We start from the raw sequence: 27,777 nt of genomic DNA, 5'->3' as shown, positions 1-27,777 counted from the left end.
GACGCAGACAAAAAGCAGAGGGTTCATCAGTTCACTTCCTAGTGTTTCTGCAGATGTGGGCTTGTGGTGATGCTAGGAATGTGTCAGCTGATTTGTACATGCTTAGTCATAATATTGTTGGATTTTCACTGACAGGAGCTGGGAGGGGTATGTTTTTTCTTTTCTTCCCAAGAAGCATGATTTTTCTGTGCTGATCAAATAAATTGCAATCATAACATTTTGGATAAAGCTGTGATGTGCCAGTTATCTCTCTTCATGAATTAAAGACATTTTCTAGAGTTAGTCAGAGTTATCAAACTGCTTTGAAATATTCCTTCTTGAAATGCTTCCCTCTTCCTCTATTGAAGACTCATAACAAAGCCTAACCTAAAATCTTCATCCATCTGGGTTGGAAATGAAAAGAAAATAAACAAAATGTTAGCCCCGCCATATTTCTCTGGTTGGGAAATATGAAAGAAAACACAGTGGTTTTATGCAGCAGTTAAGTCAATTTAATCATAGAAGCACAAGGCATTAACATATTTGTATTGTTTTTTATCAAATAACATTTATAAAACTATTGTGCAAAACAATGTCATTTTGTCTTCTTCAAAGGCTCTGCACCAGTGGATAGTCATAGTCCTCTTAAATTAGGAAATATAACAAGTATGCATAATTTAAACAGCAAGTTGTAAGCTTATATACTGTATGTACATTTTTACACAGACCTGGATTTTAAGTCACTCAATGATAAAGAACGAGGCAGCTTTTACACTCAGCAAGATTCAATAAGCTGTACAGGGAAAATTATACAAACAGCTGATGAAATCCTCTTGCTGTTTGGCAGATTCTTCTAAGGGGCTTTCCCAGGCATTTGGCTGTTTTTTTTTAAGTGTTACAAAGTTGACCAATTTCAAAGGGCATTTTTAAACTCTGGACAGGACTGTACAAACTTAACAGTAAAACTTGTTGAACATGCAGTCTACCAGCAAATCAAAACCAAACTCACAAAAATAGAAAATAAATACGATAAAATTGATACATTTCAAGTTACTAGCTGACCTTCTAGTCAAAAGATTCACCGTGATCATGAAAATATGTCCTTTGATGTGTGTTTCCTTACTGATAGTGTACATAGTGAGGGAGGGCAAGAACGAAAAACCTTCTGCTTAACTATCCCTTAATGGGCTGAATATCTTTGACCTACAGTACATTTTGAAACACCCTTGACATGAAATAAATGTCTTTTGAAATGCAGAGAAATCAGAAACGTTAATAGGCCAAATAGATGTAAACACCTTGTGCTGACATTTTTAACAGTAGCTCATGGCATCTTTGTGCATTATCACACTTTTCAAATATTCAGTTTTTTTTTTAATATATTTTTTGTGTTTTGTGAACAGTCATTCTACTTATGTTTTCCAGTATGTCCACTACTGAGGGCTATTTAGTGTTTCTCCAGCTCGCACACATACAGCAGATGGTCCTCGGGAGACTTCCCATGGCTCTTGCTGAGGTGGAGCTTGATGGCGTGCTTACTGGCAAATTTACGAACGCAGAGCTGGCAGCGGTACACCGCCCCATTACTGCTGCAGTCGTCTTGCGATTGTGGAGAGAGGAGGGACTCCAGGGGCACTAGTTTCTCCGTCAGAGTCTGGGAGTCCCTCACAGTCTGTTTGGGGGACAGCTTGGCCAGGTCCCTAATCCTGAACCCCATGTGGGCCTCCAGGTGGCATATATACGCTGCCGGGGTTCGGATCTGCGAGGCACAGTCACTGCAGTAGAATATGGGCTGACCGGAATCCAGGTTCTTGAGGAACTTGGTTCTGCCAGTTCTCCGTAGCTGGTACTTGACGTTAGCCAGCCAGTGGCTAATGGTGGTCATGGACAGGCCGGTGAAACGGGACACATGCATCCTTTCCTGTGGGCTAAGGTCATTGATGATGTACTTCCCGTCTGACGTCTGCCTCAGGCTAGAGGCAAACTGGGCCTGCAGGAGCAGCAGGTGCTGAGGGTTCCAGTTGGAATGGCGGCCCTTGCGTTTGTGGCCGTGCACGGACACCTCGGCGTCCTCCGGGGTGGACCCCACCACCTCGGCCCGGTCTGTGATCCGAGACCGCGAGGGAGGCTTTGGGACGTGGTGGGACTGTGTCAGGTTCCTCAACATGTCCGAGATATCGGACAATGCGTTCTCGTGCAGAGGGCTGCTGGATGTGTAGGGAGAGACCACCGTTAGCTTAGCGGGGGTTACGAGAGAGGAGGGGGAGACGGAAGAGGCTGTGGACGAGGGGGTCAGGGGGGCTGAGCCTATAGAGCCTCTTCTATCGCTCCTCCCTTTTGTCAGGTCCATAGGCTGGTCATCACCGGGCTGGCCAAAACTATGGTTGACCACAGTTTCAGACTTTTTGGTCTGCATGGGAGGAGCAGCCACAGCTGCCCTCTCAGCCATGCTCTGGCTCAGCCTGGAGAGGAGGCTCAGTGGATCTTGGTTTGGCAAAGAAGGCTTTGCCGCTTTGCCCAGATGAATGTTCATCACCGACTGAAGGGCACTTAGAGGGTTGACAAAGGGCTGCTCTGGAGGAGGGTGGCCAGTGATGATGGCGCTGCTGCATCTCAGAGCAGAGACCAGCGGGGATTTGACGGCTGTCTCTCTCTTGGGTTCTGTTGCCGGGGACCCCCTGCTGTCGCTATGGCTTCCCCTGTCGCTATGTGCCGGGGTTACTGCCCTCCATTCTCGAGGTGAGTCGGCTTCTTCTGCCTTCGTCGATTCTGCAGCTTCGCTGCTGCTGCAGGGGGAGAGACGTGCCTCTCTCTTAGGAGACAACTGCCTCACTCTTTGCTCCACTTTGGCTACTTTCTCAGTCACTTTTTTCACCAGCTCCTCCATCGCCTGGAAGTTGTTGTTGGGGAGGGGGGAGGACTGGGTAAGGGGTGGGGAGATGAGGGGCTGGTTTTTAGCGAGGGAGGATAGAAGTCCATCCCCTCCACTGAAAATGAACTTCATCGGGGAGTGCTTGTCCATGCTGCCCGGGGGGAGCTTGAGGGTGTTGGGGAACTGGTAGGCTGCGTGGATGCTGGGGTAGCCCCCCCAGCTGGGGTTCCCGCTCTGGGCCTTGTTGATGGCCGACGCCACAGTATTCTCCAGGGATTTGAGGATGTCCAAGCCTCCTTTAGGGCTCTCCTTAAGGTCCTCTTCAGTCAGATAGTTATACTTGGAGACGTCAAACTTTTCCTCCTCCTCAGCGTCCTCCTCCATTTCGTCTCCGTTTGCCGCCTGCTTTTCATTTCCGACAGCATCTCCCGCAGTGCACTCCTCCTCGACCTCCTCCTTTTTGATCTCTCTGAGGGGAGGGGAGGTGGCGGGGGGAGTCGTGGTGGTGGGAAGTGGTGGAGGAGAGAAGGTGGAGGGGGCGAGTGGGACAGACTGCACCCTCTCTTCAGTAGGGGTGGTGACCCTCGCGGGGCTGGGAGAGGTGGCCTCGGGGAGGGGCTTGACCCTCTTCCCCACAGAGCTGGTCACCCTCAGGAAGTGTCCTGTCACCATCATGTGGGTTCTCAGCTCCTGCAGTGTGTTATGGGAGCTCCCACACTCCATACACTTGAGGATCTGGTACTTGTTGGACTCAAACTGCCAAGCATAGCTAGCACCATTCTGGTGGCCATAGCGGTTGTTTGGGGTGGTGTAGGGGTTGGAGGACGCTTTCTGTGAGGGTTCGCTCAGGTCTGCTTGTGGGTGCTTCACTTTGGGGGTCCCTTCTCTAGAACGTGGGGAGCCGGTGAGGTCCATCCCCAAAAGTCCCCTTTTCTTAGAGGACATGATTTTGGCTGCCACAGGGGCCAAGGGCTCCTTCAGAGGCACTTTCTGGTAGTGTTTGGTCTTGATCATGTGGACACTGAGGTCCTGGAGGGACTCGAAGGAGTGGCCACAATACATGCACTTCAGAACCTTCTGGGCATCCTCCTTCCCCTCCATCTCCAGCAGGGACCGCTTACGGGGCTTGGACCAGCGCTTGGAGCCACCGCCGGCCCGGTCGTGGTTGTCGTCGCGGTAGTGGCCCGTATCGTTCATGTGCACCGTCAGCTCCACCAGGGTGTCGTAAGCAGCGCTGCAGCCCTTACAGCGGAACTTACTGGCCCCGGTGAAGATGGAGCCAAACAGCCTCGGGTTCTGCCTGTGGAGCTGGACTGTACTGAAGAGGCTGGGCTCAGACGGCGCTGGGTGGCGGCTCTGGGGAGGGTGCTGTTGTAGTGTCTTTGCTACCGCTGTCTGGTGCCAGTCATAGCTGTTGCTGCTGCAGCTGCTGCTGCTGCTAGTGCTGTTGCTGCGTGCCGGCTTCTCCGCAGGAGCCGGGGCCTGTGTCTGCGCCTGTGTCGTCGGCGTGGGATTAAAGTTCAGAGGTGACCAGAAGGGGCTGGTCAGGAAGCTCGAGTAGATAACCTTCATTTGTTCCAGGGTGTCCATGCCTATGGGAAGGGGTGTCTCTGCGGCGCTGCCGTTCAGAGGCGCCGTGGCCAAGCTGCTGCCCTCCACTTTCCGAGAGGGGCTCTCAAAGTCTGACAAGCGGTCGCTCGCCTCGCTCACGTGCGACTCGCTGTCCATCTCTTGTCCCGAGAGCTCCGCGGCCCCACCAGACGACTCCTGGTCACACGACGCGGGCTCCACCACGACGGGCCCGGTGCCGTGCTCCGCAAACTCCTCTTTCACGGGAAGGTCATCCTGAGAGACCGAGGCCAGGTCCTCCGCGTCCGCCTCCTCATCCTCCTCCACGGTCGGCTCCTCGGTCGGCTCCTCGGGAGAATAGGCTGCGAGGAGGAAGGGGGAGACAAAGAGAGAAAGAGAGAGAGATGAGTTACATTGCAGGGAGTGAACACGCTTTAGAATCAGTGAAGAAAAAGTTTCGCTGCTACGTGTGCCCGAGGACTCCCAGGGATAAATGAGCCATCTGTGTGGGAGCCTTTAAAGCTGAGCTGAGAAATTACAGTCATCCCATTTCACCTCATCAAACGTTGAGGTGTTATTTTCCTCTAGGCGAGCCTGTATTTATATACTACCCCAGCCACACGGAACTTATGCCTCCCCTCTTTTCACTCCTTCTATTGGAGGAAAACAAAAAAGAAATATCTTGGCAAAAACATAATGCGCCATTTTATTTATCTCAGGGCGCAACAGCTTGAAATGAAAACTAAATCTGAAATTAATGAAGCCCAATCTCGCTGTGGCATTCTCCTCTGGGGTAATAAATGGGTTGGATCAACCTCCATCTGTCAGTTAATATGTCTGACGCCTCTTCATCTGCCTCTTCTCTGGATAGATACACACACACACGCGCGCACACACACACACACACACACGCACGCGCACACGCACACACTCCTTACAAGAGAGGGATGTCAGAATTATGTTGATGAAAATATTCACATGTTGGATAGACATCCCTCAGTGTCATGGAGACTGAAGCAAGTTCACCAGTTTCATCACACAGTATGTGTTAGGGCGGTTACCTCCAGCTCGAGCTGCCTTGTAAGCAAATCTCAAAGGTCCTAACAGGTGCTAGATGTCATGCAAACATGTCAGCGAGGCGTTACGCACACCTCATCAGAGAAGACAAAGAGAAGGGTGGGGCGGAGAGGAGGGAGGGCTAAAGAGAGCCAGGTGTGAGTGAGCATCACCAACAGGACGGCGACCATAGACTGTGTCAAACACAGACTGTATCAAACAGACTCCTGTTTTGAAGCCTCTAGTTTGGCGTTTTGGCCGCTGCCATCTTGGTTCTCACGCAGCTTGCATGAGACGGTGCGAGACCAGGGGTTTCCCACAGAGCATTAGTCCTGCCTGCTATTGGTCCGTGATCGGCGAGCTGCGCAATCATCGGAGAGGCGGTCTGTCAATCACACCCAAAGCATAGTCTTTTCAATATTTTATTATAAACGGGTGAGTTACCGGTATATAAAGATTCTAATTGGCTATGAAGCTATGGAACCTAAAACTGTGTTTTTTTTTTTTACCAGGCTGTAAACATGTTTATGCTGTAAAGTCTGGCATTTTAAGATGTGGAGAATTGGGACTGACTCGCTTTTGCAGCCAGCCTCAAGTGGCCATTCGAGGACCTGCAGATTTTAGTACTTCTGTATTGGCCTCTATGCGACCAAGACCAAGAAAGCCTGTGGCCCCCTCGACGGCGACGCACAAGCGACCTGTCACTTTGCATGTGGCCGCCCACTGCTCACCTCCAGACAGGTGACAGGTGTGTGTGTGTGTGTGTGTGCTGTGTGTGTAAAAAGGTGTCCTGCTGTGCCAATGCCTGGTTCTGACAGACCTCAGAAGGCACTGAACCCTCACACCACACACACACACACACACACACACGCACGCACGCACACGCACGCACGCACACACACACACACACACACACACACACACACACCCTCTGCTGTCCTCTGAGAGTGACTCCAGTGTCTCCTGTCACTCTGACATGCTAAAGTGGGACACACACACCCTCCCTCCTTGTGCTCCTTCACGACTTTCTGTCCGCTTCACTCTGCGAAACGCTCGACTTGAGGAAAAACACTGACTCGCTCTGACTGAAACAGTGGATGGATTGTGGACCGGTCGGTCTGAGGCCGTTTGCTCAATCTTGTGGATTTATGACAAAATACCACAGGAAGGAGCTGCGGCTAAAGACTTTAATGTTATGGGCAGCCACACACAACATGCACACAAAAACACAATCTAACTTGTGCATGTGGACTGGACACACAAACTGGCACACACACACACACACCACACGCACGCACACACACACACACCTCACACGCACACACACGTCCAGTCTAAACAAAAATGTCATAGCTGAAATAACTCCCATTTCCAGTGCTAACAGCCAATCTCCAGGCGGCCGCGCGGCTGGCGCTGGTCTGATTTGGGCCCTGGGGGCAGAGTCGGCTAGGCAGGCAACACTGAGAGGCCGGGCCTAATGGAGACCTGGCAGGTGCGGCCCACTCTCCATCCTCCCGGAGATTTGGTTTGTCACCGGGTATCCATTACCTGCCAGTCTCCGCTGATCGCCCCCGACAGCCCTGATCAAAAGATGTCGTCGGGCCCCCAGTCCGCTTGGCAGTCGGTGGCATGTCGTTTGTAAGAGGGGCCAAGCAGGGTGTAAATAAAATGACATGATCACTTCCCCGGCCCCTCATGTTCTGGACACAATTATGATAATGTGGAAGTGGCGGGGGCCGGGGGGCCGGGGGCCGGGGGGGTGGTGGGGTGTGGGGGGATCTGGAATAGGGGGGCGGCTAAGGAGGTAAATCGCTCGCGCTCGAGGGGGGAAACAAGCGAGGGATATCTCACAACGCTACCAACGCACAATCCACTGCCTTCTACGCCCTCATCTCCTTTCTGTTTGACCCCCCCCCTCTCTCCCCTTCTCCTCTGACGGGAAGGTGTTTGTGTCCCCCCAGTCTCCTTTGAGAGAGGAAATGCAGTCAGGATGAGCTGCTGCTTCATGCGTTTGCCTCCTCCTGACCAGCTAGTCACACATGTCAAGCTTGCGTGGAGACGAGCCCTCGGCCTGGCTGGCTCCGCTACGTCGTCGGGGGTCACCTTTCCCTTCGCTCGACAATCACCCAAAATATTCCACGTATTTCCCCCACATTTCATCAAATTATTGCTATATCCAGTTTCACGTTATGCTATCGCTTTCTTCTTAAGTCTTGCCAGGCTCTCTCTCTCTCTCTCTCTCTCTCTCTCTCTCTCTCTCTCTCTCTCTCTCTCTCTCTCTCTCTCTCCTCTCTCTCTCTCTCTCTCTCTCTCTCTCTCTCTCTCTCTCTCTCTCTCTCTCTCTCTCTCTCTCTCTGCGGCTTAACTTGGGTCATGAGTTGGGTTATGCTATCGCTTTCTTCTTAAGTCTTGCCAGGCTCTCTCTCTCTCTCTCTCTCTCTCTCTCTCTCTCTCTCTCTCTCTCTCTCTCTCTCTCTCTCTCTCTCTCTCTCTCTCTCTCTCTCTCTCTCTCTCTCTCTCTCTCTCTCTCTCTCTCTCTCTCTCTTCTCTCTCTCTCTCTCTCTCTCTCTCTCTCTCTCTCTCTCTCTCTCTCTCTCTCTCTCTCTCTGCGGCTTAACTTGGGTCATGAATGTTCTACATTTCATCTTAATAGCACTGCGGCCCTATAGGTTATTGTTCATTTTGTCATTAAGCCTCGATATCGCCGAGACAATGAAGCAGAGAGGAGGGAGGGGGGGGGGGGGGGAGAAGTCCAAAAAGATCAGCTATAAAAACCTGGAGAGTCCAGGCGGTGCTCCCAGGCAATTTAAAATGCAAAACAAAAACCATTACGTCTGAGCACTATCTGTTAATTTAATCCCCAATGACTGATAATCCATCACACAGGGCGACAACCACATCCAATTACTCTCCCTGGCTTGACTGACAACAGAGGTGATTTATCAAGCTAATAAAAGGTGATGGGAGTATAGAGGCTTCCTCAGTGTAAAAAAAAAAATACAATGAGGATTATGAATACAACAATACTGTCGGACGCCGTCTTAGCTAATATGTAGGCATATGCTGTAGAGCCAATGTATGCATCTCCCTGATAATATGAGTGTGTGTGTGTGTGTGTGTGTGTGAGAGACAGAGAGAAAGAGAGAGGGAGGGAGGGAGTGTGTGTGTAAGCCAATGCCATGTAGAGGAAAGACAAGAATCATTAGGTTCCTGAATGATTCCTGGGGGGGGGGGGGGGGTTTAGAAGGCTAGGAGGTACACTTACTTTCACACAGTCAACATCTCAGTCACGCCTCGCACCAAAATAGCAAATAACACACACACACACACACACACATGCGCGCGCACACGCACACACAGCCGAAAATATATGCCTCACGACAAAGAGAAACACACATTCCGCCTAAACACACAGCCTCAAATACACCTCCCACGTAATTATAAATAAAGCCAGTCAGTCAGTTATGACACCACCTTTCCACTTGCTCGCTCGCTCGCTCGCTCACACACACACACACACACACACACACACACACACACACACACACACACACAAACACAAACACACACACACGTACATGCGAGCGATGAGGAAAGACAGTGACATGTTGGCATGCAGGAGGCATTCCTGTGGAGGATCATTTTCATAAACATAAGGGCCGCAGACGAGCAGGGAGAGATCATCTGATAGAAATACTGCAGTGCTGCTCTGACCATCAGGAACAACACACAGGGCAGAGACACACACACACACACACACACACACACACACACACACACACACACACAGACAGACAGACAGACAGACAGACAGACAGACAGACAGACAGACAGACAGACAGACAGACAGACAAGACAGGGCAGGGACAGACAGACACACAGGGCAGGGACAGACAGACAAGACAGAGCAGGGACACAGACCCCAAGGGCAGGGACAGACAGGCATGGCAGGGACAGACAGACACGCAGGGACAGACAGGTCAGGGACAGAGAGACAGACACACAGGGCAGGGACAGAAAGACAGGGGCTGATTATGCAGGAAGGTGCTGTCTCTCTCTCTCACAGAGTTATTTCTCTTTGCAGTTAAAAGCATTGTCTGTTTTTGTATTTTGTAAACGGGATCATATGCATAAGTGATTACACTGAGACAAAGAAAAAAAATCAATCATCCCATCCATCTGTGAAGTAGAAAGCTTTGCACTCCTCAGACTGAATTCACAGTCCCTTACGGTAATGACGTGGGCAGTGTGTGTTGTTGGCGGAAGTCAGTCTGGTTTGGCAACAGGAGAGATTCGAGTAGGCTACTTTCTCCCCCGTCAGACAGTTTTACGCTTTGTTTCTACATAACCGACATGTTTCAAGTATGCATACTGCATTGTTTGATGCTACGTACAGACTGTACGGACGGAGGCAACGTGTTAGACTGGAGACACTGTCTGGTTTCCATAAGGACAACATGGGAGCAGAGTGGAGAAGTTACCGGCGGTAACGTTAGTTGGGCGTTTGTAAAAGTGCATTTCTGTCAGTGGAACAGCCATCATAAATGCAGTATGGATTATACCGGACATGTACTGGAAACATTTGGTAAGTCTGCTTGTTGCACAACACTGTATTGTCTGATAATAGAAGTGCTGACCAGCTAGTTATTGAGCTAACGTTAGCTGCTGCTAAATGCTAACGTTAGGTCTCTGCCAGAAAGACTGCTATTCACCTCCTGTGTGAAACGGTGGCAGTTTGGTTTGGTTCAAAATGAACGACTGTGTTTCTAGCCTAGTGTGATTATTAATCACTGGGATTAAGCACTGGTTTAAATAAACAATTTGATAGTTATTATCACGGTATTAGTAAAGAAAATGCTGAAAATGTTCAAAGAGCGCTGAGAGACTCACTGAAATCATTTTATAATGTTTTATATTGAAAACTCGGACCTAAAAATGATTGATACACTCACTGAAGTCATTTCTCCAAGGCTGCACGCTTGCATCTGGGAGACTGTTGCCAACTTTGGTTGATGATGGACAGTATTTACCATGTTTTTCAAAGCACTGTAATCACGGTACCACGGTTTTAATGATAATGAAAATTTGAAACGGTACGGTTAGGAATTGTATCACGGTCATCATTAAAACCGGTTATGTATATATATATATATATATATATATATATATATATATGATTAGAATTTGTGAAGGCGCAATGTAATCTCCATGGAGCTACGGCTGAGTGGTGCACACCCCCCCACCCCCCCTGGTTGACTCAGCCCCTTGATGACCTGAGTGCGTGTTCCTGGTCCGGCCTGCACAGCTGCGTGTTCCTGGTCCGGCCTGCACAGCTGGGGAAACAGTCTGGCAGCCAGATCACAGCCAACAGCAGCGGGGACGTAAACAGGATGTGCCATTAAAACTCTACCTGAGTCTGCCTCCCTCACACCAATGGCCGCCGCATGCTCTCAGAGAGAGAGAGAGAGAGAGAGAGAGAGAGAGAGAGAGAAGCATGCTCTCAGAGAGAGAGAGAGAGAGAGAGAGAGAGAGACGCATGCTCTCAGAGAGAGAGAGAGAGAGAGAGAGAGAGAAAAAAAGAAAAAAGGGTACAACCTTGCCACAGGCGTTAGTGTGATATAAAAAAGGTACGTCCTTTGTACGGTTATCATGAGTACAATGTTTCCTCTGTGCCTTCTATGCTAAAAAAAGATGCTGCGCAGACGGCAGATGTCTGTGCATTATGGAATAAAAAACGTACCCCTGTCCCCCCCCCCCCCCCCCTTCAAACTATCCTGTAAGAATACAGTGGAGGGTGAGCCTATTTAAACCCACTATATTTCACAGTGTAAACTCATCTCTGAAAACGGTCTTACATTAGTTTGCCCATGTTTTTTTTCTACGCTGATTGCACATTACAGTATACTAGTATGCAGAGAGAAGAGAGGAACAAGTAGTATCAGATTTGTGTCGCATTGTAACACGATATAATATAATATAAACATAAATGATTAATGTTGTGAAAATAATGTTTTGGCCATTTGTATGGGCGGTTGTTTGCCTTGTTTTTTTAATCACTTGTGTGCACAGAGAACTGTAGCCTACCGAGCGTGAAGACGGAGACAACAGGAATTCAAGGAGGAGGGCTACAGAGAGAGGAAGTCGTCTGCATGGGTGGTCCTATATACTGTAACTGTCCCGTAGCTTAACATAAAGTTTAAAACAAAGATGGCGAGGGAAACGGAGAAAAGAGCAAAAAAAAGGAAGGAAAGAGATTGCGCTATTGTTGCTAATCATTGAAGTAATCCTATTATCATCATTCCATAACCATGGGATTAAGTCCTATAGAAGTTATGAGAGTTGAGGAATTGAGGAGAGATCAGATTTAGATGCCAGGGCCTTGAGATCACATATGGGGGTTGGGGATATTCTCAGTCGGATGGGGAGGGTCGGCGGGCCCGGGAGGGGGAGGGTCGGCGGGCCCGGGAGGGGGAGGGTCGGGCCCGGGAGGAGAGAGTTAAACTGTGTCACAACATGACAGAGTGTTGCTCAGCCCTGACATGTGTACAGTACTTTAACTGGACCCCGACGCCCTTAAACCAACACGGCCCCTCGGCGGGGGGCTCTTACTGACAGGAAACGGCTCCAGAACACTGCAGGGCAGGAAGTCACCTCAGTCTCAATCAAAAAACCGCAAACCACCGACTTCCACTCACTCTCTCGAGTTTCCCAGCAGCCAAAAACACTTTAAATAGATTCGAATAATTTCAGGCCAAAACAGCCCCATTCTGTCAAAATAGCAGCAGATCAGTAAGACACCTAAAATGCCTTTCTGCTGTACACATTTTGTCAAAGTAACGCAGTCAATCAAACTGAGCTCTCGGTTCAGTTTGATCCTTACAGGCCCGCTCAGCGTCCCGACCTGAACATATGGTAACAGGTCAGGTGACCACGGTCACTGAAAAATTAACTTGACCTGACATAAGTCGCTTTTTCAAATAGAGAAGGCCATCTTGTGCTGCTCACATTTTGGGCCTTTACCGGCTATCATCCACTACATTGCAAAACTTGTATAAACAAGCTATCATGGATGTCATTGTCAGTTGAGTTTTGATGTTTATTTTGTTATTTGTGTGTGTTCTCTACCCCCTGATGGCATTGTGAATACATTGTGTCCGCCGATTGTAGTGCAGGATGTGTGCTATGGGAGATGGGAAAAACAGAGAGATCATTCTGGCCCCAGGCGAAGCTTAGGGCTGAACCTTGTCAGTGCACATGGTGAGAAAAGAGAGGGAGGGAGGGAGAGAGGGAGAGAGAGAGAGAGAGAGAGAGAGACGCCCCCCCGCCCCCCGAACAAAGACAGACACTGGGCAGATCCAACCCTGGGTTGATTGTTGTGTTATGACTGGACCTCAAAGGGCCAGCTGAACATACAGACCTTCAGGACCTGACAATCGGCCGTTTATCTGACATGAAAATAGCCACAAACACATAACGGTCTTCCTCACTAGTCACTAACGCTAACATGAACAGCTCGTCTTCCTCACTAGTCACTAACGCTAACATGAACAGCTATTCCTCACTAGTCACTAACGCTAACATGAACAGCTATCGGGTGAGCAAGAGACCGACTCGTAAAGTCGTGATTCTAGTGTTTGGAACTCGACGCAGCCACAATAAAAATCCAACATAAGCAGCTTCCACAGGTGCAGAACCAAGGGCAGGAAGGCCACATGCTTCATGGGGATTTACTCTGTGGGAATGCTGTGTTCCAGTCCCACAGTCCGCATCAAGACTATCTTGTCCGGTGACATGTAGTCAGTCAAACGTCCCTAAACTATCTCACATCTTTGGCACATTTCCCCCCATCTCTCTGTCTCTGATGCAGTCCTCTAGCTCAGCTCCATGGATCATCTCTTTTCACTGCTCTTTCTCCCCCCTGACCTCACATTAATGAGGCCTCCTGGTGATGGTGTGACTCTGGCCCAGGTCACCAAGGTCTGCTGGGACTGGAGCTGGACCAAAGAGTATAGAAGCCAAGATACAATGTTCTGGTGCTTTTTGAGATGAAACACTATAAACATTTTGTATCATGATTATAGTGACCGAAATGATCACGGTTATCAGTATTATCATCACAGTATAGTTAACGTGCTGATTTGGGGGGAGGGGGGGAAGTACTGAGACACTGAAATCATTTCACCAAGTTTTATATTGAAAACTCAGAGAGCTAACTCACAGCTATCTTTGTTTGATGATGGACGGTATTTACCGTGTTTTTTCAAAGTGTGGTAATCAAAATGGTTGTTATGATATATATATATATTTTTAAGAGTAATAGCCTACTACTAACCGCCTGGAATTTTGTTCACAGTTTATAATTAAAACAGTAATCGTTTCATCCCTATTTTTGACAACAGCGCTCTTGCCATTTTGGTCTGGAAATGCCTCCTTGTGCCAATGAAAACAGCACAGAACCATGATAGAGCAACACACCATGACCAGGAAGAACAAAGGCCATTTTGGTAGAGGTACTTTGCAGTTATGAGGGACATTAGTGGCGTCATCAGTCATCACAGTAGTCTCCTTCAGGCCAAAATGGAAGATTTGCGGTGTGCTGATGTTGCAATGGAACAACGTATTAGCCTTCAGTTCTTAGCAATGTAAGTTCTTTGAGCTAGTGTTAGGGGTGAAGGTGTCTGACTCAAGGAAGTAGGCTGTGGGTATAAAGCTTACCATTGGCATGTCCAGCTGTCCAGTTCAGATGGTGCCAATGGTAGGAGAGTGGCCTCCCCTTCCGCTACCTGCGGTTACCGTTATCAAATCTCTTGTGTGTGTATGGGTAAGTTTGTATACGTATGTGTATATACATATACATGTATGTATGTATGTATGTATGTATGTGTATACATGTATACATGAGCGTGTGTGGAGGAGCGTGGGAGTTGGGATATGCATATATAGGGATGTATGAATTTGTTTATGAATGATTTGGGGGCAGGACTCGATAAGCCTAGGCTTCTTCCTGCCCCTTTTCAAACAGTTCGCCTTTTTTATGTTTGAGTTTATGTATTTTTCTTTTGCTGAAGTCTATTAGACTGTTATGTTTACTGGTTTTTTCACTTTATGTATTGTTTTAACTGTTTGAAATAAATTGTTTCAATCAATCAATCAATCAATCAATCAAAGTCCCTGTTGCTACAACAATAACCTCCGAACTAGCAACCGTACATGCTGAAAATGGCAACTTTTGACAAAGATTTGGATCGTGCCATAAGGCGGGCCTGCTTGGTTCTTTCTGTGAATAGAATAGAATAGAAAAGTGTTTTACTCTGCTGTTGCCTTCTCGACGGTGGTTGAGCTACGCGCACGTCCATGGCGATTGTGATTTAAAGAAATACAAACTAGACCGAGTGTCCCTTCCTCCCATACCAGAATGATGATGGGTTGAGCCAAACCTTTCTCCAGCGCTGGCACAGTGCTAAAATGAAGTGTGGACATGGGGGGTGGGTGGGAGAAGTGGAGATAGGTCCAGGGTTTAGCCACCCCCCAAAGGCCCAAGCCACCCCCAAAGGAGTCCTGACATGCGGTCAGGACAACCTTGACCGCATACTAACTAAAATCAAGCATTTTGCCATCATTTTAGAGAATTTCAGAGGTAGTCCCACATTTTGGGGGTGCTGTAAAAACACATTGCTCCATAAGTTCTGGCAATGACTGATAATATCATCAGGACAGCTGTGACTATATACACACCAACACAACAGTGTGTGTTGTGGAATGGAATTCACCATACAGCGTGTATCAGTTTAGAGAAGTCCAAAGTTGAAGTCTCACATTTCACATTTGGGGTGCTGTGAACACACATTGCTCCACAATTTCTGACAATGACTGATATATATTTGTGTTCAGGATAACCCTGACTATACACTAATGCAAAAGTCAAATGTAGGCTATGCACGTCACCCCCCAAAGGCCCATTCTGAGCCAGGAAAAACCCTGGGACTGGCTATCGGAGACTAGGGGTGAAGCTAGTGTTAAGGGTGAAGCTAAAGCTAGTGTTAGGGGTGAAGCTAGTGTTAGGGGTGAAGATAAAGCTAGTGTTAGGGGTGAAGCTAAAGCTAGTGTTAGGGGTGAAGCTAGTGTTAGGGGTGAAGCTAAAGCTAGTGTTAGGGGTGAAGCTAAAGCTAGTGTTAGGGGTGAAGCTAAAGCTAGTGTTAGGGGTGAAGCTAAAGCTAGTGTTAGGGGTGAAGCTAGTGTTAGGGGTGAAGCTAGTGTTAGGGTAAAGCTAGTGTTAGGGGTGACGCTAGTGTGAGGGTAAAGCTAGTGTTAGGGGTGAAGCTAGTGTGAGGGTAAAGCTAGTGTTAGGGGTGAAGCTAGTGTGAGGGTAAAGTTAGTGTTAGGGGTGAAACTATGTGTTATGGGTGAAGCTAGTGTTAGGGGTGAAGCTAGTGTTAGGGGTGAAGCTAGTGTTAGCGGTGAAGCTAAAGCTAGTGTTAGGGGTGAAACTATGTGTTATGGGTGAAGCTAGTGTTAGGGGTGAAGCTAGTGTGAGGGTGAAGCTAGTGTTAGGGGTGAAGCTAGTGTGAGGGTAAAGCTAGTGTTAGGGGTGAAACTATGTGTTATGGGTGAAGCTAGTGTTAGGGGTGAAACTATGTGTTATGGGTGAAGCTAGTGTTAGGGGTGAAACTATGTGTTAGGGGTGAAGCTATGTGTTAGGAGTGAAGCTATAGTTAGGGGTGAAGCTAGTGTTAGCGGTGAAGCTAGTGTTAGGGGTGAGACTGTATGTGTTAGGGTGAAGCTAGTGTTAGGCGTGAAGCTAGTGTTAGCGGTGAAGCTAGTGTTAGCGGTGAGTGTTAGGGGTGAAACTGTGTTAGGGGTGAAGCTAGGCCAGGGCTAGGACCGGGGAATAGGGTTGGGGGCAGTGACGCTTGGATTCAATTTGGGGCTGGGATATGCGGTTGGGGCTGAAGGCACTGTAGGAATGGGAATGAAGCTGGGCCTACATTTGGAGCCGGGATTAAATTGGGTCTGGGGGGGGGGGGGAGGAACGGGGGCTGGAGCTGGGCATAAAGTCAGGGGCTGTGGCTGGCTGGCTGGCTGGGAGTGGGACGACCAAACCCCTCTCACAACAAACAGCTGCTGTCATGATCGCCTAGCAACGAGGAGGTGATGGACGCAGCCTGAAGATGGATGGCCACCATAAATCACAGCAGAGTGCAGGAGGAGGAGGAGGCAGGAGAGAGGGAACAAGGGGAGGACAAAAACAAAACAAGCGTTTCTTCGCTCGCTCTCCTCTGTAGGCAGAAGAGACGCAGCCTTGACCTCTCGCTGTACTCTTTTATTCATGATTGTTGGGGAATGACGTGGAACTGGGGACTCTTCTGGGCAAAGCTCAATGGAAACTTCTAGGTAATCATTACAGTCCGTTAGACTGGATCCAATAGATCATTTTATATAATGTATAACTGCAATAATCTCCTCCGAGGCTTTTAGGTGTCCTTCAATGTCTAGAAAATATATATAGTTTTTATGATTCCACAAACTTTTTTAAAGACGATATAATAATGACAGACTATACCTTTCGTAAAGCTACCCTGCCAGGCAAAGCAATCTGGGTAGTGTAGTTGCGGGGATGAACATCCCTGGGCTATCTGATTATGGCCTACTGCTGTGGCGCTGGTGTCTAGTAACACTCAGAGAGAGAGCTCAGCCATCCATCACGCAGTGAGTGTCTGTCTAAGGCTTCCCAGCCTGCTTCTTCTCGTCCTGGCTCTCCAGTTACAGCCATACACGGCCGGCCTAAATAATATTCTGCGTGATAAATGGCACTATAAGCCCGGTATCCATCATTAATCTGATTTTTAAAGAAGCATCCATCTTGGAGAGAGCCTGTTAGGGCCACGGGAGAGCAGAGCGGCGCGGGTTCATCCGGAGGCCAGCCTGCAGCGTGAGTGATACCTGTCAGCCCCGCTCATCAGGGAGCAGGGAGCGCACACACACGCACGCACACACACACGCACGCACACACACACAGACACACACACACACACACACACAGACACACACACACACACACACACACACACACACACACACACACACACACACACACACACAGACACACACACACACACACACACACACACAGACACACACACACGGACGCACACATACAGCATTAAACACTGACGCCATATGGCCGCACACACACACACCTCGGCGCATGTTCATCGTGCATACATAAAGGCAACAGCGCACTCGTGGACTGACTTGTATACTAGCGCACTTGTGGACTGACGTATACTAACGCACTCGTGGACTGACTTGTATACTAACGCACTCGTGGACTGACTTGTATACTAGCGCACTCGTGGACTGATTTGTATACTAACGCACTTGTGGACTTGTATACTAGCGCACTCGTGGACTGACTTGTATACTAACGCACTCGTGGACTGACTTGTATACTAACACACTCGTGGACTGACTTGTATACTAGCGCACTCGTGGACTGATTTGTATACTAACGCACTTGTGGACTTGTATACTAGCGCACTCGTGGACTGACTTGTATACTAGCGCACTTGTGGACTGACGTATAATAACGCACTCGTGGACTGACTTGTATACTAACGCACTCGTGGACTGACTTGTATACTAGCGCACTCGTGGACTGATTTGTATACTAACGCACTCGTGGACTGACTTGTATACTAACGCACTCATGGACTGACTTGTATACTAGCGCACTCGTGGACTGATTTGTATACTAACGCACTTGTGGACTTGTATACTAGCGCACTCGTGGACTGACTTGTATACTAACGCACTCGTGGACTGACTTGTACGCACTCGTGGACTGACTTGTATACTAACGCACTCGTGGACTGACTTGTTTACTAGCGCACTCGTGGACTGACTTGTATACTAACGCACTCGTGGACTGACTTGTTTACTAGCGCACTCGTGGACTGACGTGTATACTCGCTGAATTCCCCGCTTCACACAGACATCTAGAGACATGTCATGGAAGAACATTCTGTCACTCATCGAAACACACAACTCGATGTAACTCAATCCTGGCCTGTCATCTCGAAAAAATCTGCCCTCCCAAACGCCTCTCCTGGAGGGTTTCAGTCAGGCGAACTCACGCTTCCCCTGGAAAAAAGTCTCATACGCACGCAGCACACACGGCATTCTCCTTTCCTATAGCTCTCCATTTCTCTCTCTCTCTCTCTCCACTGACTCTACCCCTCCATTCCCATTCCTCTCCTTCTCTTTTGTTTCTCTCCGTCTAGTTTTCTCCTCTTTCATTCTCTCTCTCTCTCTCTCTCTCTCTCTCTCTGCCCCCTCTGCGCCTCCTCCCCCTCTCCCTCCGTGTGTCTGGTAAAGCCTGTTTGATAAATGACACACGTCAGCATGTCAGAAGCGAAGGGTGGGTCAGTGATAAATGACTCTGTTGAAAAGGAAATCGTCTCTCTCTGGCATGGCCGGGGCTATTCTCCTCCTGGATTGGGTTTCAGGACCCCTGAAGACCAGAGCGGCTCAGTTTCCCGAAAAGAGCACACATCCCACCAGGCTCTCTGACGCTGCTGCTCTACCTCTGGGAGGGGCGGCGGCGTAGCGGCGGCGGCGTAGCGGGGCTGTATGGGGGGTGTTTTCGGGGCGGGCGGGCGGGGGGAGGAGGAGGAGGTAGGAGGAGGGAGGGAGGGAGCCAGCCTGCCCCAATTGTCGCCACGGTGCAGCTGCATCTATCACAACAGCGGTGGGACTATTTTTACAAAAGCCTCCTCCGACAGACTCTGCTGCCCAGACAGCCAGCAGTCCCCGGCTGAAAAGCTCCGCTGAAAGCAGCAGCACACTCAACAGTGAAGAGAGAGAGAGAGAGAGAGAGAGAGAGAGAGAGAGAGAGAGAAGAGTATAGATGGCTAACGGTTTTCTATTTGTGACAGACACGACTACAGCGAGTTGCACTCCTCTCTCTTTCTCTCCGGGAAGCCCAACCCTATGGCTTGACATCTGCCAAGTGTGTGTTAAGAAGGAGAGAGAAGGCCCATCTCTCCGCCCCCGCAAGAGTCTTCTCCTCATTACCCCCCCACCACCACCAACACCACCACCTCCTCCCCCTTTACCTCCCCCCCCTCTCCCTCTCTCCCTCTCTCTCTCTCTCTCTCTCTCTCTCTCTCCCTCGCTGACTGGTTGGCAGGGTGGCATTGTTATCGTTACACAGGCAGGATTTATGGAGTCAGGGCCCATGGCAAAAACAAAAAGGCATCTGTCAATACCTGTGGGAAACACTCCGTCAAAGCCCCGCCTCCCCTCCCCCCCCTCCCTCCCTTCCACTGGGTGCTCACAGCCTCATTAGGTATGCACTTATCAGACACATAGATCACAGACGTGACTCAACCGCGCCGGAATCCAGCCACAGGACTTTCATTAGCAACGGGGGCCTGCAACGCCAAAACAGTCGCTGCTGCGCGCGCGCACGCTCCCACGCTCGCACACACCTGCAAAGCAGCGCCGACGACGACGGGAGGCTTATTGTCGTTTGGCCGGCCGCCATTCAGTCAGCCCAGTTTGTCTGTTTGAACAATTAAGTTCCAACGCGCTCCTCCTCCCTCCCCCCACCACCCACCGCCCGCCGCTTCCGTAACGACATACTTTTCGCACATAAACAACAGGAAGACAGATAGATATCATAAAAAGCGGCTTACTTCACTTCACTTAGCGCTTTTACAGCCCGGTCGCAACATGTGTGCATGTGTCTGCAATGTGTGCTATAAACGCGTGGGTCTTTACTAGTCTCGCGGCGGTTACGAGTGTAAGTGTTTCCACTGCGTGTTTGTGCGCTATGCCGGGTCTTATCTGAGCCGGTTTAGATGCTGTGTGTGTATGTGCTGCTGTGAGGGGAGGGGAGGGGCAGGGCGAGGGAAGAGGTGGGAGGGGCTTACGGAGTTCAGAGAATCATATGGCCAGCGACTGACTTACCCCATCAGGTGCATCTATGGTTGCAATTCCTTCCATCACTACCACTAGCCAAACCACACACACGCGCACGCGCGCGCACACACACACACACACACACAAGGGGCTGACGATACTGGATTTTTGGGGCTGATGCAGAGTGCCAATATCGATATAATAGGGAGTAATCATTTAATCAATATACCAGGCGATATTCTTTATACATAAATAAATACTTATACTAACTTATACTTAATATTTATACATAAATAAACGATTTTTTTTTTTTTGCAATGATCCCTCAAATACCAAACAATTGTAACAAAGCTATGCAATGGAGGCAGGATATTTCATATTTTAACAATAAACTTTATTCTCCAAATGACATCAGTGCACTGAAACAGTAAACTTCACTGGGCTGGGAATTTTAAGAATGATATTAAATAACGAAATAAAAAAAACACAAATAGAACAAATATGTGTATAGCCTGAATTAAGAAAAACGATCAAATATACCGTACATAAAATCCTGCCCATATAATTTTAAAATTAAAATAAAAAATATCGGCGCATATCGGACAACACAGTTGATACGATATATATCTGTGATAGGCCGATATCGGCCGGTGATATCAGTCAGGCTCTCTAATCCAGTGTACTGATGCACCACCCGGCCCACATGAGTGATGGCTGCCAGTCGGGGTAGAGCTGACCTGGCAGCTATACTCCTGACGGGGCAGAAAGAAGAGACCGCTGCTGTGCTGCCCGCTTCAAACTAGATAAACCCCCCCCCGCCGCCCTTCTCCTCTCCCTCTGCCCCCAAGTGACACAGAAACTTCTGGACTCTGCTCTCTCACAACAAACGGACCGGACCACAGGTTCTAGGAGAGCGAAAGTGGGAGCTGGGTTTCACTATGGAGACATGATACCTGGAAGAGACGAGCTGTAAACATCCGCAGCAACAGGCCGAGCATTCCCCAGACATACTGTACATACAGTCATGCTAATGGCCTTCACATTCCGCCTGAATAGCCCCCCGTCTTTACTCACATGCTGTAAAGCCGATGGTGACTTCCTGTTAAGTAGGTGGAAGATGTCAACTTCCTACAGTCATATCTGCGTAGCGGCTAAGCGTGGGGGGGCATAGGGGCCCGTGCATGGCGAGCCTGCTCTCCAGTCGTGCAGCAGGAGGAGGAGGAGGGGGGCGGCCTGTATATTTCCACAGCTGTGAGACTGTGTCTTTGTTTGTGGTGTTTTGCGGGGCTGTTTACGTGACCGCGCTGCCCTCGGTTGTTAAGAACACTCAGACCTGACCCAGGTACGCCGGCACCATTTGTCACCTGCAGCGGAAAATTGAGTTACAGCGGCACCGTGCACGAGGCGAGCAGCGCCGCGCCGCGCGTACACGCACGCCCGCTCTGTGTAATATCAAGTTGATTACATCAAAGTGGTGGCAAACCTCATTGGGCCGGGCACCCCGAGCTTGTCATCTCCAATCACAGGCCCTGTCAGGACTCCATCAGCCTCACAGGCTAATTGGACCAACGCTAATGAAGCAGGCAAAACAAGTTTTCTACCGCGGAGAGAGAGAGAGGGAGAGAGAGAGGGAGAGAGAGAGAGAGGGAGAGAGACCCTCTCAGCCAGAGGAAATGGAAGGACGGAAAGAAGGAGGGAGCGAGAAATTGGAGGAGAGAGAGAGTGTTTGGGAGACAATGAGAGAGCAGGGGGGGGTGGGAGGTAGATTTTTCATGCAAGTCTCAAGGTTGCAGCGGGCTGACTCTCCCCCTAAAGTCCCTAATCAAGGCCCATCATCTGTCATCCTTTTCTTTGCTCTCTCTATCACCATGCTCTGTGCTGCAATCAATTCATCATCACCCTTTGTGTGCCACTGAACAGTTGACAACTTTATAACTTGCAGCTGCACGGGCTGACTGACGGGGGTGCAGGCAGGCAGGGAGGGAGGGGCGCACGAGAAAAAATGAAGAAATGAATGGATGAATGAATGAACGAGCGAAGAATTATGCTTTCAGTGTGTGTGTGGGGGGGGGGGGAGAAAAGTTGTTTTCTAACAACACTAAACGATCCGTATTACAGCCTTTTCTTCTCCATCTTCAAAAGAGAAACAGGGATGTGGCAGGGAGGAGAGAGAGGAGAGGAGAGAGGAGAGAGGAGATGATCTGAAATCAGAAAGCTTTCAGTCATTCTTTATGTCTTCCCCCGCTCGGGGCCACTCTGAGCCAGTGAGCATGTACATTAGGCCAGGGCATTTTGATGAAATAAAAGCCCAGGCCGGCTTATGGCTAAACAGAATGGGAGCACTCACTCAGCCTGTCTCTGATTGACCATTAAAGCCATTGATGAATGGGCCTGTCAGGGGAGAGACAATTAAATCAAACATGAAACAAAGACGATGTGACGGCCCGGTCTGACAGAGCAAAGCCATTCCTCCCCTCCATTACATAGCACACAGCTCCTTTTACAACCCTGACCCACTCCTCCCTCCCGCCCCCTCAAGCCCACTGTGTGTGTGTGTGTGTGTGTGTGTGTGTGTGTGTGTGTGTGTGTGTGTGTGTGTGTGTGTGTGTGTGTGTGTGTGTGTTCAAAGAGAACAAGTGAGGATGTGCACATAGGAGTGTGATATTCTCTGCTGGAAGTGTGTGTGTGTGTGTGTGTGTGTGTGTGTGTGTGTGTGTGTGTGTGTGTGTGTGTGATGTCTCACTGGAAACCACTTTATCCCATTTTACTTTTCGTGAGTCACTTGACCATCACAGAATCAGAGAGAGAGAGAGAGAGAGAGAGAGAGAGAGAGAGAGAGAGAGAGAGAGAGAGAGAGAGAGAGAGAGAGAGAGAGAGAGAGAGAGAGAGGGAGAGAGAGCTAAAAAGTACACAGGGCCTTTCAAAGTGGTTTAAACGTGACGTCAGAGGCCTGCAGCACATGGTGGGAAGTGATTTTCTGATGCAAATCGGGAAGGAGCAGATCAAAGCCGCATGACAGCCAATCAATCAACCGTCAAATCAGACATGGCAACTGTCGATTACGGCTCCTTCCAGTCCACGAAACCGCTTTGTCCAAGCTCAAATTGTTTATCTTATCCCAAGAAAGGCAGAAAAGGGGGAGAGGTAGGCCTGTTTCGCCAGTGCAAAGAAGTTATGCGCTCGGATCAAATGCGCACAAAGCCTCGAGTCGCCCCTTATGGCACGCCTCGGGCACTCGCTAATAAACACGAAACGCCGTTTGCCCCTAAAGCGTTTCGCTATTGAAATGTACATTCACACGGCAGTTAGGATTAGTTCGTAAACTATTCGGGATTCAAGTTGGGAACAATAGGAAGCGAAAGTTTACAGCAGCCAACTCATCCGAGGGGACGACTAGCTGTAGCGAAACAGCGTGGAGGAGAGCGAAAAACGCAAAAACACAACACAAATGATTGTCTACTAATATCCTGGTAACGTTACATTCGTTATAAACGTGTTTCTATTTGGTGTCGGTGGTGGAAAACGAGCAGGCAGGAGTAGCAAAACGCATCGTTAAAGTGGAAACGGAAATGCAGTGACTATAAAGTGGAGCTTTACAAAACAAAGGTACAGCCGCAGCTTTCTGTCATAATAAAACCTTTTCTACGCATAACAATAGTGAGATCCGCATACCTGCTGCGCGCTTGGGCGCTTCTTGTTTCCTCCTCGGCATTTTTATTCGGGGGATTTCCGTAGAAACTCTTCTTTTTGGATTATTTAATGTACCCTCCTCGCCGTATCCGGGAAGATCCACCTCTACCGAAAAGATTCACGCCTGCTTCTTCGTGTAGTAGACTACACAACATCGGGGAGTCCGATGGAAAGGAGCGCTCAAAATCATCGTTGGTGAAGAGAAGCGTGTGGGAAAAGTCAGCGGAAAAAATGGGTAAATAGACGAGGAAGGGAGGGAGAAAATGTGGTGAGATCGCGTCCAGGCTGTCAGTGGTGATAGTCAGCAGCGTCCAGCTCGGCTGCCTGGTCTGGCAACAGGCAAAGTTGAGGGATAGAGAGCTGATCGCGTCACTCACACAGCGGGAGAATGGGCAAACCCACCGCTCCGTTAACTCTTTACTGAACAGAGAGAGCCAGAGAGGGGCGGTCACATCACTGAGGATGGCTGGACTGAGCCCTCCTGCCTGCCTAGCTGTGCTATTCATGTATGAATCGCATCCCAGGAGAGTTATACTGCTTATTACAAACCGTATGGTAATAATGACCAAACCTGCTATATCACATTCCCTATGACGAATGATCACTATAATATTCCAGTGCAGTGTGTCTGTATTATAGTGAGTTTATAGTAGCCTAGCATTGTTTGTGTTTGTTTTGTAATTGAATATTCCCAATCTTCTACTACTGTATGGACTTGAGGTTTTGCAGTGATATTTATATAGTAGTCCCATAGACCGTTTCAACTTGGCAACATAAATATTCTAAAGGGACTAGTTTGTTTCCTGTTGCAGTGTTTGCTAAATGCTAATACAATAGCTGTCAGGAAATAATTAGGGGCCAAACTATGTTGTCAAGTTGAAATGGTCTACAGTAGCCTTCTCAAATGTCTCATAGAAATTACTGTATTACAACTTACATTTTAGTTTAGTGATGACTATCGGACACCGCTAAATGTTCTAGAAATTACCTTCTTATGCAAAATACAGAAAATTGCTAAGAATCCAAATGAATCCGATACGTGTTTTTATCAGGATGATGATTACTTGGCTTTCACTTGTTTTTGTGCAATGACAGAGTAAGTAAAATGTTGTCTTTACAATCGTAATTAATTACCATATGCAGTGCTAGAAATGTAGCAAACCAGTTCAACTCTTACTGCTGAAATCATATTTGTTTTTATTTGCTGCCAAAATAAGCTCTCATATAAACTCTTAAGAAAATTTGTTGTAACCCCAACACACACACACACACACACACACACACACACACACACACACACACACACACACACACACACACACACACACACACACACACACACACACACACACTCCCTAACATGCACACATTTCATGTACCCTTCCCTTGCTAATTTAATGGCAGCACTTTAATGCGAGCCTTCATCACAGTAAAAGCAGCTCTTCTTCCATATATCCACATTAGGTAGAGATCAAAGCCAGTTCAGGGAAGAGGCGTTAAGTCTCAGTGCCAAGGTAATGATCACATGGCCCGGCTTCATTTTTCACCCGCTCCCTGTCTTTTCTTTGGCCAGCCGTATCTCTGGAGAACGGGATGGTCCTTGGTTTCCCCTTGTGCCTCTGAGGAGAGCTGACCCCTGCCTGCAGTAGACACATACGGATACCAAAACATGCTGCGTGAGAGGTACACACACACACACACACACACACGCAAATGTGCAAACACACACTTTGTCCCTGTCACTGACACACTGTCTAATTTTCCTATGTAGTTCATGCTCTCTCTCTCTCTCTCTCTCTCTCTCTCTCTCTCTCTCTCTCTCTCTAGGGATGCGCGATATAGGATTTTTTGCCGATATGCTGTTATCTCCCAACTATTTTGGCCAATTGCCAATGCCAATACTGATATATGCGCAAATTTTTTCCCATCTAATTTCAGAGAACATCAAGTCTCTTGTGGAATTATTAACACATTATGCCTACTCTTATCGTGATGGCCCACTGGCAGATGCAGACGTAACGTTAAGTACAATGCAAAAATAATCAAACTACTTCAACTTAGGTTGTGTAAAACATGCCATATTTTCTTATGCAACATTTTCTCTCAAACAAAACTGTAAGATCCATGCTACTTCAACAAGCTTGGATGATGCTCGAGCATTTGGGCATAAGGCGTGATTTTATCTGCAGAAATGTTCGTTTTGGGCCGATGCCAATATTCCATTTTAATCGGCTTGATGATGTGCTGATATCATCCTGCATCTCTCCCTCTCTCTCTCTCTCTCTCTCTCTCTCTCTCTCTCTCTCTCTCTCTCTCTCTCTCTCTCTCTCTCACATACACCCACACACACACACACTCATACGCATTACGCACACACACAAACATACTCAAAGAAGAAGAATTAAAGGCCTCTGTGATGCGGTTTTTGCCCTGCCTCCCTCTCCTCGCTCTCTAACAGCAAACGAGCGCTGCGTCTCTGTCACTTTAACAACATGAAATTACAACCCAAATGGGATGTCAGGGGTTAGCAGTGTCTCTAAGAGAACTATGTGAATATATCTCCTCCCATGGACTTACCCCCATCATGACCTCCCCCAGGAACAAGAAGTAACCCGGTGATTGGCATTTTTACAGCCAAATTAAAGCGTCTCGGAGCCGGCTGAAGGCAGGAGGGGAAAGCAGCCGCTCCAAAATTAGTGAGCCATCGTCATGACAGAAAGTAGCGGGGACATGGTGTCATCCAGCCACCGTATCGATTAACCCATAAATAGTATATGGCCTCCACCTCACACTGTAAAGGGGAGTTATCACTGCTGTGCATCTGTCTTACTAAAGCCCCCCGACGTCGGAAGAATGCAACCTTGTACTGTATTGTATTGAGCACAGCATGGGGAGGGACATTATGCATTAGATTAGTGAAATGCAAATTGTATCTCAGGCGCTTTAAAGTGTGAAATGTGAAAATTGATTGTGATATTTAAAATTATTCCCCTGAAGAAGGTGGGAAACGGACTGTGAAGTATTAAGGATTTAATTAAAGATAAAAAAAAAAATTAAAGCATGCAAATTCACACAGACGTCACTCCTCCGTGGTTTCTAGTAATAGAACTTGTTACGGGAAGCGAGTGACTTTTTCCCAATTGATTCTGATTTCTTTTTTTCTCCAGAGGAGTCTGTATGTGATGTTCTCTCTGTCTGTCAGGTAGCCTCGCTGCGTTCTTCTCTCCTCCTTGTTCTTGACACCGTGATCATCATAAAAGAGGACGTCTGTCGAGCTCGCATTGATTTGCACACAAGTCCGTCCGGCCCAATCAATCTAAAAGAGTTGTGATTAAAAAGCACGAGCTGCTTCGTCTCGTCTATTGAAATCTTTGGCAAAAAAAAAGGGAGAGGCCTTTCAATTTCATCGCCTCCAGAACACTCAAGTATTCATTGCGCTCTACTTTTCTCTTTCAAACCTCTCTGCGGGAGTCAGAACTCTTGACATCGATGTGCTCTGCTCCTATTCACCATGCTATTCAGCCTTCAGACGTGTGCTGCAAGTGATCCCTCAATACCAGCACATCTTTCTTATATTGGCATGCACCCAGTTGTGACCCTGTCCTAAAATACACTAGCCTGATATTCAAACTGCATCGTCAATTCAGAAACTCGTTGCCTCTTCGTCTGGGATTGCGCTCACTTCAGAG

The 27,777-nt window shown here is 48.4% G+C and overlaps 1 protein-coding gene across 1 annotated transcript; it reads right to left on the bottom strand.

Moving 5' to 3' along the window:
- Positions 1-480: 480 nt before the first annotated feature.
- Positions 481-24,304, bottom strand: tshz3a (teashirt zinc finger homeobox 3a). Its single transcript, XM_083654989.1, has 2 exons — positions 24,071-24,304; positions 481-4,782 (listed from the first exon to the last, which is right to left on the bottom strand). Exons 1-2 carry the CDS (start codon positions 24,108-24,110, stop codon positions 1,427-1,429), a joined length of 3,396 nt encoding a protein of 1,131 aa, XP_083511115.1. The 5' UTR covers positions 24,111-24,304; the 3' UTR covers positions 481-1,426.
- Positions 24,305-27,777: the final 3,473 nt, after the last annotated feature.

This window comes from Poromitra crassiceps (assembly GCF_964638095.1).
Source record: "Poromitra crassiceps genome assembly, chromosome: 18".
Taxonomy (NCBI): Eukaryota; Metazoa; Chordata; class Actinopteri; order Beryciformes; family Melamphaidae; genus Poromitra; species Poromitra crassiceps.
Note: the sequence above shows the minus strand (reverse complement) of the source record. Positions and strands in the feature narration are given on the sequence as shown.